The 18995-nt window shown below is 39.1% G+C and overlaps 1 protein-coding gene across 1 annotated transcript in view; it reads left to right on the top strand.

Moving 5' to 3' along the window:
* LOC124620004 (dynein beta chain, ciliary-like) overlaps positions 1-18995 on the top strand; it is a 588564-nt gene that overhangs the window by 176166 nt on the left and 393403 nt on the right. The window contains exons 12-13 of the mRNA XM_047146668.1: positions 2759-2983; positions 14881-15107. Of these exons, the coding sequence (XP_047002624.1) occupies positions 2759-2983; positions 14881-15107 (452 nt within the window). The remainder of the gene's footprint in view (positions 1-2758; positions 2984-14880; positions 15108-18995) is intronic.

Below are 18995 nucleotides of genomic sequence, written 5' to 3'. Positions count from 1 at the left end.
ATACTGTCTTCTTTTTACACACAAAAATACTGATATGAAGCTTTTGATTTGTTAATTCTTACCTTGATATTTGTTGCTTTTTATAAATCTGTGCTGTATGAAGACATGAATCACAAAGCACAGAAGAGTCTGGCGAACCGCCAGTTACCATCCGGTGGCAGCTCCTGCTGGTGCGCCAGGCTTGTAAGTTTCTTGCAGCTCCCAGCTCACCTGCTCACTGTCTTGTTGCCCATCCACCTCTGGACCACCTTTTATCCCGCCGTCCCCGGGCTACATTGTCATTTGGGATCCATGTATAACGTGTACTAGAGTCCCTCGGTGTGGAGTCTGTGCAACCCCAAATCCAAGGTTTTAACCGCCTGCCACCCTGGTTACTGAAGAGGCCTGGAGTGATTTTAGATTTGTTGCAGTACAAGAGAGATTGCACTCCTGCCACCGTTTTTAATGCAGCATTTTCTGCCATTTTATCTGAGCACCACGACTATGTAGCTGTTTTTATGGATGGATCGAAACAAGGGGATTCTGTTGGTTGCTCAGTTGTTTTTCCATATCGTGTCCTCAAGGTCTGACTGCCTCAGACTTTTACTGTCTTTGATGCAGAATTGTTTGCGATCTTGCGGGCACTGGAGCACATGAGACATTCTTCCTCTCCTAAATTTCTTGTCTGTTCCGATTCACTCAGTGCCCTTCACTCATTGCAACATTTGTATCCGGCAGACAAAATTGTCCAGACCATCCAGGATGCCCTCCTCCGACTACAGCAACTGGGGAAGGTTGTAGCTTTCTGCTGGGTTCCGGGGCATGTTGGTATTGCTGGGAATGAAAGGGCAGATCTCGCAGCCAAGGAGGCGTGTCTTGCCCCCCAAGTATCTCAGTGTGCTATCCCCTTGCACGCACTCACCTCGCTGTTGAGCGCATGGGTCATGCGTCGCTGGGAGGATGAGTGGCTGGAAGTGACCGACAATAAGCTCCGTATAGTCAAGCCCACAACGCGTGTGTGGTGTACTTCCTTTCAGCCCCATCGACGGGACGAGGTTCTCCTCACTCGGCTTCGAATAGGCCACAGCCCTATGACGCATGGCTTCCTGCTCCGGCGAGAGGACCCTACAATGTGTGGTGCTTGCGGCGTCCAGGTCACTGTGCGCCACATTTTATTGGATTGCGTTTTATTTTCTGACCAGCGGGTTGCGGCTGACTTGCCAGCGGACCTGCCATCTCTTTTAGGCAACACTCGGACGAATGTGGTTAAAGTTTTAAAGTTCTGTGCCATGTCAAATGTTCTTACAAAGATTTTAGGGAGAGGATCTTAATTTGCTCACTGTGGGACAAGCTCGCCCATATTTTATGTAAGTGGCCAGCCAATAACAATTTCCTGTGAGATTCTTGTTGCTATGTTTCCCCATTTCTTAGGTTTTACTTTCTTATGTAGCATTTTCCTTCTTTTCCTGCTTTCTTTGAGTGTGTGCTTTAGTTTTCTTAGGTCTGTCCACATTCGTTCCTTTTAATGTGTGTCAGGACGCTGATGACCTCGATGTTGAGCGCCCATTAGCCCCAACACACCACCACCACTGGAGGAGATGGACAGAAAGAGGGGGTAGAAGGGGATTAAGACGTATATCCAAATCTGCTACATATTTAACAATTGCAGAGCATTGCCAGGTTTGCCAGTTACTTATTAAAGGCAAGTTTTCCGGTTCAGATTGTATCCCAGTTAGATTTCTTTCAGAGCCTGCTGAAATAATATCTCCATACTTATCAGTCATAAAGACTATAACCACATGCTCAACAAAAGATCTGTACCTGAAGACCGTAAAGTTGCACACATCACACAAATACTCAAGACAGGAAATAGGAGCAGTTCAATGAATTACAGACCCATATCCCTGATGGCAGTTTGCAGTAGTGTTTTGGAACATACACTGTGTAAGGACATTATGGATCACCACAAAGTAAATGGTCTACTAACCAAGTCAGCACAAACTCAGAAAAGGTAATTCTTGTGAAGCTCAATTAACTCTTTATTCACACAAAGTAATGAGTGCTATTGACAAAAGAAAATATCCTATTGACACCAACCTGTATAGGAAGAAGTGATCATCATGATAAAATAAAGAAATCAGAGCTTGTATGGACAGATTCAAGAGTTTATTTTTCCCACGTACTATTTGAGAGTGGAACAGTGAACCCTCTGCCAGGCCCTTAAGAGTGAATTGCAGGGCAGTCATGTACAAGTAGAAGTCATTCTATGTAGCTCAAAATATGCAATGCAGTGACCACGTAGTTGATAACTGCACCACCCAGCTTTGTTGTTGTATGTTTTGGCAGTCTTTGCATCCATCAGTAAATGATAGTTTCTTCCTGAAATGATTCTAGATACTAAAGCCTAATTACATTCCTAGAATGGGAACTTAATGGGAAATACTGTTTCATTTTAATAATTTATTGCCGGGAAAGGTACCACAGCATTTAACATACTTAAGTCTCATTCAGGAGAGGAAGGCTCAAATATAGACTAAGTCAACCAGATATGGGTATTTCAAATGGGAAACAAGCTGATACTGAAAGCTCTAGCTATATTGTTTCTAACTGGTTGATACTCTATGCTCCTGTGATATGTGTTAAATAACTGCATTTTGTAGATGTATTGGAAAGAGTCTAGAAATATTGTTCTTATGCATTTGTTTTCTTCTCTTGTCAACCCATACCATCAGTGGTAATTTTTTTACATGCTGATTCCAACTTCCTTTCAACTTTTTAGGTGCAGCTGCAAAATCTAATGGGTTCCAAGTACATTGCTTATTTCCTGGAAGAGGTGTCAGACTGGCGGACGAAACTTTCGAATGCTGATCAAGTTATTTCAATTTGGTTTGAGGTACAACGTACATGGACCCACCTTGAATCAATATTTATAGGGTCAGAAGATATTCGTAATCAGCTACCAGAAGACTCCCAGAGGTTTGATAGAATCGACAGAGAATTCAGAGTAAGTGGTTGTTTCAATACATATCAGCCCTTTTTGAAATCTTCTAAAGACAAGAATTTAGTTTCAGTTTATAATTTTAGCCTCATTATACTAGTTCAAAAAATGTTCAAAATTAGTTTTCTTGTGTGTCAAAAATTATGAAAAGGATAGATTGCTTCTCAATGTAATGATGACATGTTGAGCTGCAGACAGACATAATGAAAAGACTGTTACACACTAAGCTTTCAGCCAAAGCCTACTTCGGAAAAGAAAAGAACACACACACACATTCACACAAGCAGGCGTACATCATGCACACATGGCTGGTATCTCTGGCTGCTTTAGACGGACTGCAGCTGTTGTGTTGAACGAAGGCAGCTGTTGGGAGTGGGACAGGAGGAGGGATAGCAGACTATGAGTAGGGGAGGAGAGGAGCATTGAATGGCATAGTGTGTAGGGACTACTATATATTTAGCAGGACAAGGCTTGGGCAGCATTTGGCAGCTGTGGTGGAAGGGAAGTGGGTGGGGGTGGGGCAGAGGAGGCAAAGAGAGGAGCAGAGAGGGGAAAAGACTGGTGGGTCCATTGGCAGAGAGTGAGACCAATGAGGGTGAGGGGACATGAGTTGGGAGGAAGTCATAAGACAGAAGGTGCAGAAACTGTTAGGAGAAGGATGGGGGAACAGTAGGTTATTGTAGGTTGTTGTTGTTGTTGTGGTCTTCAGTCCTGGGACTGGTTTGATGCAGCTCTCCATGCTACTCTATCCTGTACAAGCTTCTTCATCCCCCAGTACCTACTGCAGCCTACATACTTCTGAATCTGCTTAGTGTATTCATCTCTTGGTCTCCCTCTATGATTTTTACCCTCCACGCTGCCCTCCAATACTAAATTGGTGATCCCTTGATGTCTCAGAACATGTCCTACCAACCAATCCCTTCTTCTAGTCAAGTTGTGCCACAAGCTCCTCTTCTCCCCAATTCTATTCAATACCTCCTCATTAGTTATGTGATCTATCCATCTAATCTTCAGCATTCTTCTGTAGCACCACATTTCAAAAGCTTCTATTCTCTTCTTGTCTAAACTATTTATTGTCCACGTTTCACTTCCATACATGGCTACACTCCATACAAATACTTTCAGAAACGACTTCCTGACATTTAAATCTATACTCGATGTTAACAAATTTTTCTTCTTCAGAAACGCTTTCCTTCCCATTGCCGGTCTACGTTTTATATCCTCTCTAATTCGACCATCATCAGTTATTTTGTTATTTTGCTCCCCAAATATCAAAACTCATTTACTACTTTAAGTGTCTCATTTCCTAACCTAATTCCCTCAGCATCACCCGACTTAATTTGACTACATTCCATTATCCTTGTTTTGCTTTTGTTGATGTTCATCTTATACCCTCCTTTCAAGACACTGACCATTCCATTCAACCACTCTTCCAAGTCCTTTGCTGTCTCTGACAGAATTACAATGTCATCGGTGAACCTCAAAGTTTTTATTTCTTCTCCATGGATTTTAATACCTACTCCGAACATTGCTTGCTCAATATACAGATTGAATAACATCGGGGATAGGCTAAAACCCTGTCTCACTCCCTTCCCGACCACTGTTTCCCTTTTATGTCCCTCGACTCTTATAAGTGCCCTCTGTTTTCTGTACAAATTGTAAATAGTCTTTCGCTCCCTGTATTTTACCCCTGCCTCCTTTAGAATTTGAAAGAGAGTATTCCAGTCAACATTGTCAAAAGCTTTTTCTAAGTCTACAAATGCTAGAAACATAGGTTTGGCCTTTCCTTAATCTTTCTTCTAATATAAGTCGTAGGGTCAGTGTTGCCTCACGTGTTCCAACATTTCTACGGAATCCAAACTGATCTTCCCCGAGGTCGGCTTCTACCAGTTTTTCCATTCATCTGTAAAGAATTTGCGTTAGTATTTTGCAGCTGTGACTAATGAAACTGATAGTTCAGTAATTTTCACATCTGTCAACACCTGCTTTCTTTGAGATTGGAATTGTTATATTCTTCTTGAAGTCTGAGGGAATTTCGCCTGTCTCATACATCTTGCTCACCAGATGGTAGAGTTTTGTCAGGACTGGCTCTCCCAAGGCTGTCAGTAGTTCTAATGGAATGTTGTCTATTCCTGGGGCCCTGTTTTGACTTAGGTCTTTCAGTGCTCTGTCAAACTCTTCACGCAGTATCATATCTCCCATTTCATCTTCATCTACAGCCTCTTCCATTTCCATAATATTGTCCTCAAGAACATCACCCCTGTATAGACCCTCTATATACTCCTTCTATCTTTCTGCTTTTCCTTCTTTGCTTGGAACTGGGTTTCCATCTGAGCTCTTGATATTCATGCAAGTGGTTCTCTTTTCTTCAAAGGTCTCTTTAATTTTCCTGTAGGCAGTATCTATCTTACCCCTCATGAGATAAGCCTCTACATCCTTACATTTGTCCTCTAGCCATCCCTGCTTAGCCATTTTGCACTTCATGTCAATATCATTTTTGAGATGTTTGTATTCCTTTTTGCCTGCTTCACTTACTGCATTTTTGTATTTTCTCCTTTCATCAACTAAATTCAGTATCTCTTCTGTTACCCAAGGATTTCTACTAGCCCTTGTCTTTTTACCTACTTGATCGTCTGCTGCCTTCACTATTTCATTCCTCAAAGCTACCCATTCTTCTTCTACTGTATGTCTTTCCCCCATTCCTGTCAATTGTTCCCTTATGCTCTCCCTGAAACTCTGTACAACCTCTGGTTCTTTCGGTTTATCAAGGTCCCATCTCCTTAAATTCTCACCTTTTTGCAGTTTCTTCAGTTTTAGTCTACAGTTCATAACCAATAGATTGCAGTCAGAGTCCACATCTGCCCCTGGAAATGTCTTACAATTTAAAACCTGGTTCCTAAATCTTTGTCTTACCATTATATAGTCTATCTGAAACCTTCTAGTATCTCCAGGGTTCTTCCATGTATACAACCTTCTTTCATGATTCTTGAACCAAGTGTTAGCTATGATTAAGTTATGCTCTGTGCAAAATTCTACTCAGTGGCTTCCTCTTTCATTTCTTAACCCCAACCCATATTCACTTACTAAATTTCCTTCTCTTCCTTTTCCTTCTGTTGAATCACCCATGACTATTAAATTTTCGTCTCCCTTCACTACCTGAATAATTTCTTTTATCTCATCATACATTTCATCAATTTCTTCATCATCTGCAGAGGTAGTTGGCATACATGTCCTACACACCTAAAAAGGCACATCAGGCGAAAGTTTCTACAGATAATTTTCATATCAAATTAAGTAATAGATATCAGGTATTACCAGACAGTACTGTAGTGCAAGAAAAGAAAGTCATTGTGAATTCTGATGAATACCTTACAGCAAAAAGTCTCAATGAGAAACATTTCACTCGTTCTGGCAGCAAAAAAGTGGTACTAGATTATATATTAGGAACACTTTATTGCTGGGGAAAAATGACAGGGCTGAAAATCGGAAAGTAAATCAAGAAAATATTTACTTATTCTCAGACAGTCATGGAAGAGGACTGGCTGAAACACTGAAAGAAAACATGGAAAAGGTAAATGTTATGGGTCTAGTGAAAGCAGGTGCACCTCTGCATGTTGTTACAAAAGATATCCACAAATACAAAGACTCGGGTTCAAATAACTCATTTATAATAATAGCTATAGCAAATGATGTTTACAAAAATGAAGAGAAACATGCAATAAGAGATCTGAAGAAAATGCTAGAGTGTGTGCCAGCACTCAAAATAACTATTGTTAGTATTCCTGAGCGACATCACCTAACAAAAACATCTCGTGTAAACAAAGAAATAGGAATTGCAAATCATAAAATTGAGAAAATATGCAAACTGTTCTGCAATATGAGCTTTCTTAAAGCTGCCAGTCTAAGAGAAGACTTCAAAACACATGGTATGCACAGGAACAGCAGTGGCAAATCTAGATTGTGTGACTTAATACTGGAAAACCTAAATCAGTTCAATGAACCACAGTATCCACCAATAGCAGTAAGTATGGTGGAGCACAATCCAGGATGACAGAGTGGTACAACTGCAGTGACTTCGGATAAATTGAGTAAAGAAATCAACATAGATGATTTGTCAAGCTCAGTTTCTACTATGTCAACTGTCCCGTCAACAGTGGAAGTGTCCTTAACTCCAGCTACAGCAACTACAGCAAAAAAAAAAAAAACTGGCTCTGACCACTATGGGACTTAACTTCTGAGGTCATCAGTCTCCTATAACTTAGAACTGCTTAAACCTAACTAACCTAAGGACACTACACACATCCATGCCCGAGGCAGGATTCGAGCCTGCGACCGTAGCGGTTGCGCGGTTCCAGACTGTAGCGCCTAGATCTGCTCGGCCACTACGGCCGGCCAACTACAGCACCGGTAACATTAACATTAACTGCAGCAGGATCAACAACTAGATCACAGTGCTCCATCAAAGCTACTGTAGTGTCACCAAGGCCTGCAGCAGTCTACAATCAAAAGAGTGGAAGTGTCAACGACTCAGTGGAAGTGTCATCAACCAAAAGAGTGGAAGTGTCATCAACTACAGCACCTGAAACATTAACTGCAGCAGGATCAACAATTAGATCACAGTGTTCCATCAAAACTATTGTAGTGTCGCCAAGGCCTGCAGCAGTCTACAATCAAAAGAGGAGCTTGAGGCCTAGAAAACCTGCTCTACTAAATCAAGATTTTTTATGGTTTTGCAACAAAAAGGGGAAAACCATGACTTAGGTAAGTCAGTCAGAAATGACACTCAGCAAAAGATCAATTATCTAATGAATGTGTGCAAAAATTCACCCATCTTGAAACCTAGCAACTCACTTCCTCAAAATCAATACTAAATGTGACAAACTGTGTATTTTCCATCAAAATATAAGGGGGCTAAGAAGTAAACTAGAACTGATGACAATGAATATTAGTGACAGTAATACTACTGCTAATGCCGATATCCTTTGTTTTACCGAACACCATGTAAAGAAGGGTATCAATGTGCTGAATCTAGATGGCTATCACATTGCCTCTCACTTTTGTAGAAACAGTGTGCAGAAGGGTGGTGTAATAATATATGTAAAAAAGAATATAATGTATAGATCTCTAGAGCTCAGAAAATACTATTTTGATCAGCATTTTGAAGCTTGTGGTATAGAAATTAGCACCAAGATACTGTCACTCATTGTAGTAACAGTGTATAGGGCCTCACCAGGGAAGCAATGTATGTTCTTTAAGCAACTTGAATCTCTTCTATCCCATATATATTCAAAAAATAAAAATACTGTAGTCTTAGGAGACTTTAACATTAACTTTCTAGATTATGATAGTAGTAGAGCTGACTTGCTACATATAATGAACACATACAACCTCACACCCATGGTAGACTTCCCCACAAGGGAAGATAGATAATATTTTCATTGATGAGAATGGAAACACCAATGCAACAGTAAAACAAGCCCTAAATGGTTTTTCAGACGATGACGGTCAATTATTAACTATCAATGATATATGGCCACACAAGAAGGACAAAGTCTGTAAAAGGTCATTTAGGGTAATTAATAACGAAAATCTCATGATCTTCAACAGTTATCTTCAACTCATTGACTGGAGTCCAATTTATAGAGTACTGAAAGTCAATGACAAATTGAACCTATTTATAAAGGAATTTATGCGCCACTTTGAAGCTGTCTTCCTTCTAAGAACTGCAAAGAACGAGTACTAGAGCCATACCAGCAAACAGTGGCTCACAAAAGGAATAAACACATCATGTAGGACTAAAATACTGCTTTATGTTTCTCTCAGAAATACAAATGATCCTGAAATAAGAGCTCATTATAAAAGGTACTGCAAGATCTTAAATGAAGTTCTGATAAAGGCAAAAAGTATGTTCATCAGATCAGAAATAGATAATTCTGGCAACAAAATAAAAACCATGTGGGGTATTATTAAAAGAGAAACTGGTAGTTACTCAAACTATGCAGAAAATATTGAAATTAGACATGATGGGAATATCATTGATAAAGGTGAAATTGTTGCAAAAATTTTCAACAAGTATTTTTTGACTGCAGCGGATAAAATAGGGTGTAATGGTTCTATAAATGAGACTCTGAATCTTTTACAAAGAAGTGGACTTAGTGCAACACCCCAGGTTAGCATGCCTCCTGCCACTGTTGAGGAAATTAAGAAGATAATAAGGACCATGAAAAACAAAACCTCAACTGGTATTGACGGTATTTCCATCAAAGTGTTGAAACACACACACATTTTCATTTGTGAAGTCCTGTGCCACATCTTTAATGAATCACTGAAACTAGGAATTGCCCCTGATAGACTTAAATATGCAGTTGTGCAGGGTCAGAGAAACAAAGTAACCAATTATCATCCTATTTCACTCTCACCTTGTTTCTCCAAGATTCTCGAGAAACTTGTACACAGAAGGATTCTTGAACATCTTAGTAAATACAATATACTCAATAAAAGTCAATTTTTTTTTCCAGAAAAACATCTCAACAGAAGATGCAATATATTCTTTCACCAATACAATTCTTGAATCAATCAATAATAAAATGTCTCCAACTAGAATTTTTTGTGATCTTTCTAAGGCGTTTGATTGCGTGAAACATGAGATTTTTCTGAGAAAGGCCGAATTTTATGGTTTAACTGGAGAAGCAGGGATGTGGCTTGCCTCTTATTTAAAGGACTGGAAACAGAAAGTCATGGTAAATGACACTAATTGGGAACCAGTGTCCTCTTCTTGGCGGCACAATAAAATGTGGAGTCCCACAGGGCTCTGTTCTGGGTCCTCTACTTTTCCTTATTTTCATAAATGGCCTTCCAATGTGTACAAGGGCTAAGGTGAAATTTACTTTGTTTGCTGATGACACAAGGATTCTGGTAGACAATTCAACAAATACTGATCTTGAGATCACTGTAAATGCAATTTTTCAGGAGACCTTTGACTGGTTTACTTCTAATGAACTATCACTAAATTTTGAAAAAACTCAATTGATTCAATTCCATACAAGCCAAAACATCGAATTTGATATTAATGTTAAAGACAATGGTGGGAATTTAGCACAACTGGAGTCAACAAAGTTCCTGGGTCTACTTGTTAATAGCAATCTAAACTGGTCCTTACATATTCCTTACCTATATAAAAGGCAAAGCTCAGCAATTTACGCTATTCGTCCGATTGCTTCCTTCAGTGACTTAAGTACTTTGAAAGCTGCCTATTTTGGTTATTTTCGTGCCCTGATGGCCTATGGAATTATATTCTGGGGAAACCAGCCAAAGGCACTCAAAATCCTCATAGCCCAGAAAAGAGTCATTAGGATTCCGTGTGATGTCAATTACAGACATTCCTGCAGGAAACTCTTCCAAGAGCTGAGAATACTCTGAACAGTATCTCAGTACATTTTCTCTCTCATGTGTTTCTTGCGTAAAAACCATTCCCTTTTTGAAATGAATAGCATGTATCATAACTTTGACACTAGGGACACTAGGGTAAAAAATGATCTACATCTTGAACAAAAGAATCTAAGTATGGTACAAAAAGGAGTACACTACTCTTGCATAAAAATATTTAATGCCCCCCCTCAGGCAATAAAAATATCAGTTACTGATCCACCTACTTTTAAAGATCAACTTAAACAATACCTTCTAAGTAAAACCATTTACTCACTGGACGAATTTATGTATGAGAATATGTGAATTGATTTTAATCTATTGTAAGTCTGTTCAATGTAATTTGTAACTTTTTACAAAAAACAATACTTGTAAAAAAAATTTTCTATGTAATATATTACTCATTGTACAACCTATTATTATAAACAAATGTCTCAAATCTATGTAAATGACATGTTCTAAACCCAAGTGATTTATCGCTATTGGGTCTACAGAACATGAATGAAATAAATAAATAAAAAAATAAGTGATGCTGCATGGTGGTCCACTTTGCTCTTGACTACAGTTTGATGGTGGCCATTCATCCTGGCAGCCAGCTGGTTGGTAGTCTTACCAATACAGAAAGCTGTGCAATGATTGCAGTGGAACTGGTGTATGACTTGGTGCTTTTCCAAGTGGCCTGGCCTCAGGGGACTAGGAAAAACCTATGGCGGGGCTGAAATAGGAAGTCATAAAACCAGTGTTTGTGTTTAGTGCAGATGAAGATGAACAGACAACAGAAGAGTAAGAAAGAATCTAGAGTGGGCTTGATAACTAAATAGGATTTACAAACCTAAGCTTTCATTGTGTCTGAAAAGGGAGGTTTACAGGCAGTGTATATTATCAGGTATGCTTTAGGATAGATGTACAAAAACTATATGAAAATTGGGCAGGGGAAGGGCTGCTCAGTAAGTAGTGGAAAGGTGGCTATCAGTAATTATTGAGAGAGAAATGAAAACAAATAAATGGAGAAGGGAGGAACTTGATTGGGATTGTAATGAAAATTAAATAAACGTTGGCAGGGTAGACAACAAGGTATCTAGGTAGTCCTTGAGATAATTTGTGGATTCTCAGAGATAAAAAGGATTGAGAAGACAAGCTTGTGACAGGTGGCTAGATGATAGTAGAAAACATGCAGAAGCAAAATGGATTTATATAACTGAAAAGTGTAGTGCATATTGAACACTGGAATTGGCCTGTATCCAACAATGGGTACCATAATTATGTTCAGTATACTAGTGATTATGATGAATGTTATTAGATAATAACAGAGATTATAATTAAGTAGATTTAAGCACCACATTTTTGTGATAATTTTCTGCAATATTAGAAATCTGGAATTGAGTTATTTTAGCAGAAACATGGATGAAATAAGCCTATAAAAACTATGTAAGTCTACATTATTCTTTGCAAACTAGTGTGAAATGCATAGCAGAGGGTACTTTGCTTTTGTGTATGGAGTGTGGGAAGAATGATTGCTTAAATCCGTGAACATTCATGCTGCTCTTCTTTGTATGCTTTCAATATCTCTTGTAAAGTTTCCACACTCTTGAGCAGTAGTATAGGATGGGTCACCACACAAGTGTTTTGTAAACAATCTCCGTTGTATACTGATTGAATTCTCCCAGTCTCCTACCAGTGAAACAAAGTCTACCACTTGATTTTTCAGTGACTAAGTCTGTATGACTATTCAACAAAGAAAAGTCTGGGATGGAATAACAGGAGTGTTAAATAGGATTTATTGCTATTCACGACAGATGTGGCAGAGAGGTGTATTTTAAAATAGACTATGATATCGGACAGAGTCCACCTTCAGATATAGAAAATCATGCACACACATACTTCAAGCACAACTCACACACACACATGGCTAAAGTTATCTCTTGCTCTTGCAAGAGAAGAGACAGTATCCAAGGGAGAGAATAGTACTTGACATAACTTTGGTATCTCTGATCTTTCATTAGCCCTCCTAACACACCCATTTGTAACAGTTTCCAATCACTTGAAAGCTGTCAGTGTACTTTGCAGCAGCTTATGACCAGCAACTAACTCATCCTGTGCTCAAGAACAGCATTCATTGTGGAAATGCATTTTGGCTGGTGGAATGCTATATGGAGAAATGAACGAATAAATTTAAACTAACCTTGCTGATTTTCTTTTAATTTCCGGAATTGTTATGTCACAAGGAATACTATTTCATTTTAAGAACTCAAGTGATTAAGTAAAGGTAAAAAATATAGTTCTGCATTCTGGCCCTAGATGGGCCACTCGGGTCTCATTGACCACCGTGTCATCCTATGGATGTAGTATGGATGATCTTCTTGTCAGCGCACCGCTCTCCCAATTGCTGTTGGGTGCCTTGACCTTGGAACTGCTGCTAATCAGTTGTGTAGCTCCTTGGTTGGCACCATGAGGGTGTGTGAAACCTGTAATAATCCTCCCACCAATGAAAAATCCATGGGAGTGCCAGGAATCGAACCCATGTCCTCTACATGGCAATAAGCTGTGCTGACCACATTGCTGTGGAGGTGGAGTAATGAGCTGATTAATATGCAACAGTATAACAAGAGAAAAAGTTGGTACAAAAATTTTCGATTTCAAACTTTTGTTTTGAAACTTTGTGGCAGATTAAATCTGTGTGCTGGACCGAGACTCAAACTCGGGACCTTTGCCTTTCATGGGCAAGTGCTCTACCATCTGAGCTACCCAAGCACAACTCATGACCTGTCCTCACAGCTTCAATTCTGCCAGTACCTCGTCTCCTACCATCTCATTCTGGAAACTTTTGTTTTATTGAGGTTATGATCCCTAACAAATGCACGTAACAAACTTGAAAAATTGGAAATTTATGACAAATGCAGACAGTACATACTACTTTTGAAAGGGGAAACTGAATGAAAAATGATAAGACAGTTATAACGTGCACAGAACATGCAATTATGCCACACCAGTCGACATTGTAAGAGCTATATTTCCATGGTTGTAATACACTTTTACACACATCCTTAGAACAAAATGCTCAACAAGAGGCAGAAAAGATGGATATATTGCCCTTCTTATGTAAATAACTATACCGTAGTTCAGGGAAAACAATTTTTAAAGCCAGATATTGCTGGGGGACTTACTCAAAAACTTTGGTTAACTACAAAACATATTATGCATGATAATTGTTAACTTCCAAAAATTCTCAAAAATTTACGTATGTTCACCTAGAACCTGGATAAAGAATTAAATTAGGAGAAACAATTGTCTGCAGAAGGATATTACTACCAAAATTTTATAAAGTACTAATGTGGATTACGACTGATTGTGTACTATGAAATTCTGTTTTCTTAGTGTGTAACATGTGCAAATCATTATTATATCGTAATATACATGCTGGTTTTGATTCAGTCAACATGTAACCATATTTTAAGTTTTTTTGTGAAATGTTAGCATCTTGCTTTTTGAAGCGAGTGTATTTGACACACTTGATCTCTCTTGTACACGATGGAAATACCAGAAATCAGTGTAAGCAATCCAACCTACAATATTGCTCAAGTGTGGGTCCCGTAAAAAATAGGATTTATACAGGATATCGAACACATTCAATGAAGGGCATTACAAACGGTCACAAGTTTGTTTGACCCATGGGAGTGTCAGAGGTGCTGGGAAAACTGAACTGACAGACCGTTGAAGACAGATGCAAACAACCCACTACATATTACAGCCATAGAAATCATGAAGACAAGATTAGAATAGTTATAGCAAGCGCAGAGGCATTTAAGTTATAATTCTCCAGTGCTGCATACTTGAGTTGAAACAGAAGAAGCCCTACTATAATTGAAAGTACTATCTGTTAGTAACTTCACAGTGGTTTGCCGAATATGCATGTAGACGTATGTAAATAAATGTGTAAGACTCACATTTTTCACTTAGCTTGTTTCTTGACACAATCAACAATAGCACACAAAATATGAGCACTACAGTATGTTTGTCCCCACTAAAAACAGTGAAAATCATGATGCATAACAAAGCATTTCTTCTGCATGAGGCAGCAAACACTTGTAGCCAGAAAAGCACGTGAAAATGTGTTGTCTAATTTGATTGTGTAATACCTTGTCATTTTCCACAGGACAGTAAAAAATTTATCACGCAGATGATATAGGGGAAAAATGAAAGAGAAACTGTCTGGATCAGACCATGATATATAGTGCTCAATTTTTGTGGGCGGGTACTTTACTGCTGAGCTGGTGAATCATGGGTGAGTGGCAGATGGAGCTTCAGTTGATGAAGTGTAGTTGACAAAAGACTGTACCTCTGATTAGTAATCTCATGGGTGGGAATTATGCTAATTAACAATCTACTTTTCTGGTGTGTTTATTGACTTATTTCTTCTTAATGTGTTGATTGTACAATCTTTAAAAAAACTTCATTATTGTATTCATTTTTGTATACAGGATTTACTGTCAGATGTGAGCAAGACTCCAAATGTTGTTGTGGCTACAAACAGACATGGTCTCTGTGAAAAATTAGAGAATCTGCAACAGATGCTTGTATTATGTGAGAAGGCCCTAGCTCAGTACTTAGAAACCAAGCGTCTTGCTTACCCAAGATTCTACTTTGTTTCGTCTGCTGACTTGCTGGATATTCTTTCAAATGGAAATCAGCCGGAGCTGGTTTGCAAGTGAGTATTTACAGTCATAAAATTATTCTCTGTCTCTCTCTGTTGTGTATGCTTTTGTGTGGGAAGGGGTCCTTTTTTTCCAAAGAAAGTCTAATTTATTCTGTATTGTGGAGCTTTTACACTAGTAGAGAAGAAGATTACATTAATTGGTAGCACCAGGCAGACTACTTACCATAAGTGCCTTTTTTTCTTATCCTTTGGATAAGGTGCTCAGAACAATTTCAAATAACCAAGACAACACAAAACAAAATAGTGACAATCTTAATATTACTGACATCCATCAGTTTTACAACACAGGTCAGAAATACACAAAGACTTCAAAGAGTCTAACGTAACTAATTGAAGGAGTATAGGTAACACCTCACTGTATAGTTGAGGCACTGAGTTGACAACAAGTACATAAACAAAACTGAACATGTTATAAACTTTTGAATGAATCCATCTTCAAAGCTAATAGAACAAACACACACACACTGCCACCCACACAGCTAAATTGTTCCGACTGACTACATTCTATCAGCAATGCAGCTGATCTGGGATTAAGAGTTGTGTGAGGTACAGTGGATGAGAGGTAAAGGAGATGGAGAATGGGGAGGAGGGTTGGGGAAGAGTTGTCAATGGCTTAAAGGGAAGACTCAACATCCTTGATGCCCATGGTCTTGTCATTCTCCCAACATCCTATGAACTCCAAACATACCTTCTTTTTTATCTGATTCCTTGCTCGACAACCTGTGATGGCTCTTGGCCTGTTCTGTGACAACATTCCATTCGTCCCTACACAGCATTTTGTACCTCCATTGTCTGACACCAATAATATTTAGATCTCCTTATATATTGTACAAGTGTCGTTACAGTCTTCCCCTACTTCTTTGTGCCATTGTATTTTGTAGCAGCACTATTTTTGTTGGGTTCTTATTTTCTGGATGAAAAATATGGCTGACCCATTTCAGGTGATTGCAATCGGCCAACTCATACAAATATCTGGGTGTATCACATTTTAGGAATATGAAATGGAATGATCACATAGGCTCAGTCGTGGGGAAAGCAGAAGGCAGACAGACTACAGTTTATTGGTAGAATACTGGAAAATGCAGTCAATCTACAAAAAATATGACTTACAAATTATTCTTGCAACCCATCCTAAAATATTGGTCAAGTGTGTGAGGCCCGTACCAAATAGTACGAACAGGAGAGGTTAAATGTTTACAAAGAAGGGCAGCATGAATGGTCGCAGCCTTGTTTGACCCTTGGGAGAGTATTAGAGAGATGCTGAAGAAACTGAACTTGCAACACTTGAAATTAGATGTGAACTATTGTGAGAATGCCTACTTACCACATTTCAAGAACTGGCTATAAATGATGACTCCAGGAATATACTACAACCCCCTATATATCACTCCCATAAGAACCATGAGGACAAGATTAATTGCAGCACACTCAGTGGCATTTAAGCAATGATTCTTCCCATGCTCCATACGTAAATGAAACAGGAAGAAACCCTGATAACTGGTATAACTCAATGTGTACTCTGACATGTACTTCACAGTGGTGTGCAAAGTTTCACAATTTTCTTACAAAAACTGTTGTTTTGAAGACCAGTTGACTGGACTATATATATTGTCCCACACTGGAAGGAGGGGAGGGGGCGTTGAGGGTGGGTGTGGGCTCTCAGAGCAGCATGGGTCAGCTGTGTGAGGAGATGATGCATCATGGTACAAAAGAGATTAACAGATTGCATTATCAGCAGCTATGGAATATCTTAGTTGATAAATGTCCATGAATTGAAGTGGTTTCATATGAAGATATGAATTACACCAGGGAGTCCACCTGGTTGTGGTAGGCAGACATTGCTTTCATGAGTTGCTTTTGTACTCTATGAATCATACATTCTGCATTGCCATTTAAGGCTTGGTGGCATGAAGCTGTAAATTTGTGATCCATACTGGCAAACAGGGAAAAAGAATTCAGTAGAGACAAATTGTGGGCTATTATCTGATACAAGGGTTCAAGGGATGCCTGCAATAGAGAAATTATCTTTGAGGGCAGAGATGGTGCTGCAAGGAGCACTTGGTAGAATGCATACAACCCACATATGGAAATTTTGTAAGAGCGTCCATATGTTGTTAAAGAAAGTTGTGATGATGAAAACATTAATGTGGTCCCACAGTATATATGGTATGGACCAGGCTGGTTGGTGGTGCAGATGATCGTCAGGCACTCTGTGTTTCTGTTGATTTCCAGCCAATAGATGAAGTGGCATCACCTTTACGTGAGTGATGCTCAGTCATCCTGGTGGAGCATCTTCTGGAGTAACTGAAGTGTAAGCAGCCTGCAGCCTTCATTTTTCAGAAGACAGACAATGACTCCATTGATGACCTGTAACTGATGCTGCAAATAGTGATATTATGGGTGCTAGGAGGTTGGTATGCAGGCCAGCCACTTATTATAAAGTACCGTACTTGACACAGTAGGTGGTTGTTACCAGTTGCCCTGGCAACAGTGGCCCCTGCATTCATCTAGAAACCCTAAACACCAAAGGTGTCATTGATGTCTGAAAAGAGCAAAGAGTGGTTTGTGCTCAGCAATTAGGTGAAATTTGATTCCATATAAGAATGTGTGGAATGTTTGAAACTCAAAAACAGTTACGAGCTTCTTTCGCAATCTATCATTAGCATGAACTAGTCTCAGAGTGTGAGAGGTACAAGCAATGGGTTGTTCAGGCCTGTCAGAATTTTTATTGGACAGAATCACTTCAATGCTAGTTTCTGATGCATCAACGACTTAGAAGAGAGGTGTGGAGAAATTGAAAAATGGTAAACAAAATCTTTTTAAGGGCTGTTTTTAAGGCTCAATATGCTGCCTGGTATGAAATTAAAGTGGTAATTTACTTTTTCCATGAAAACTTTGTTCCTTTTTCCAAATCAATCATGTGTGTCTCTTGTACTAATTATTTAATGAGTTAGAAATCTCACCTGCCTGTGGTATGAAATCAAAGTGGTAATTTACTTTTTCCATGAAAACTTTTAGTTCCTTTAAGTTTGTTGGTGCAAGTGAATGAATAAGTCTTGCTCATGTTTTGAGTCAGTTCTAAGCCTCTATAACCTAGGTATTCCATTTGATGTCTGAATAATTTACATATCTAAATTGCAATCTAGACCATTCAGCAGAAGCTTTATAAAGAAAAGTTACAGATATGGTGTACAGCTGCTTTACAGTCCACTGTCCAATCAATTGCCACAACTGGGAATGTTCTATATCCTTGTAAAAAGAGATCAACAGATGAATAAAGTTTCTGCCACTACTACTACTGCTACTATTAGATAAGGTTTTTGAAGTGATGCTGGAAAATTGCCAGGATGCTAGCAATACAGAAATGCAGGCAGGCAATGAACTGATACAAACCAAACAGCTTGTTGACAAGCATGAGAAAATGAGACTGCTTGTCAATTTGAAACTGGCATTTGCATTGGCCAGATCATTTTTGGGAAAGAGCAGAGCTGCCGTCTGAGTGTCTGGTCAGAAGGTCTTCTGCATGAGGGATTGGGTACCAATCCAATGTGGATTTAGTGTTGATAGTAAATCTGAAATTGTGTCAGAGGTGACGTTTGCTGTTAGATTTCTGTATTACAACAGGAGGCGTAGCCCATTGACCAAACAAGACGAGCATCAGAATTTGTTGCTACTCAACATGAGCAAGTCCTTTTTTAAGGGGATCATGGATAGAGACAAAAATATGATGAGAGCAATAGAAGTTAGGAGTCACTGTGGGTGTGAACATGATATGTATAGCATAGTTGCTTGCACAACCGAGGCTGGCACCAAAGAAAGAGAAATATCCACCACACAGTGCCTCCACTATGTTGTCTTATGAAATATTGTGAACTTTGC

The sequence above is a fragment of the Schistocerca americana genome, chromosome 6 (genome assembly GCF_021461395.2).
Source record: "Schistocerca americana isolate TAMUIC-IGC-003095 chromosome 6, iqSchAmer2.1, whole genome shotgun sequence".
Classification (NCBI taxonomy): Eukaryota; Metazoa; Arthropoda; class Insecta; order Orthoptera; family Acrididae; genus Schistocerca; species Schistocerca americana.
Note: the sequence above shows the minus strand (reverse complement) of the source record. Positions and strands in the feature narration are given on the sequence as shown.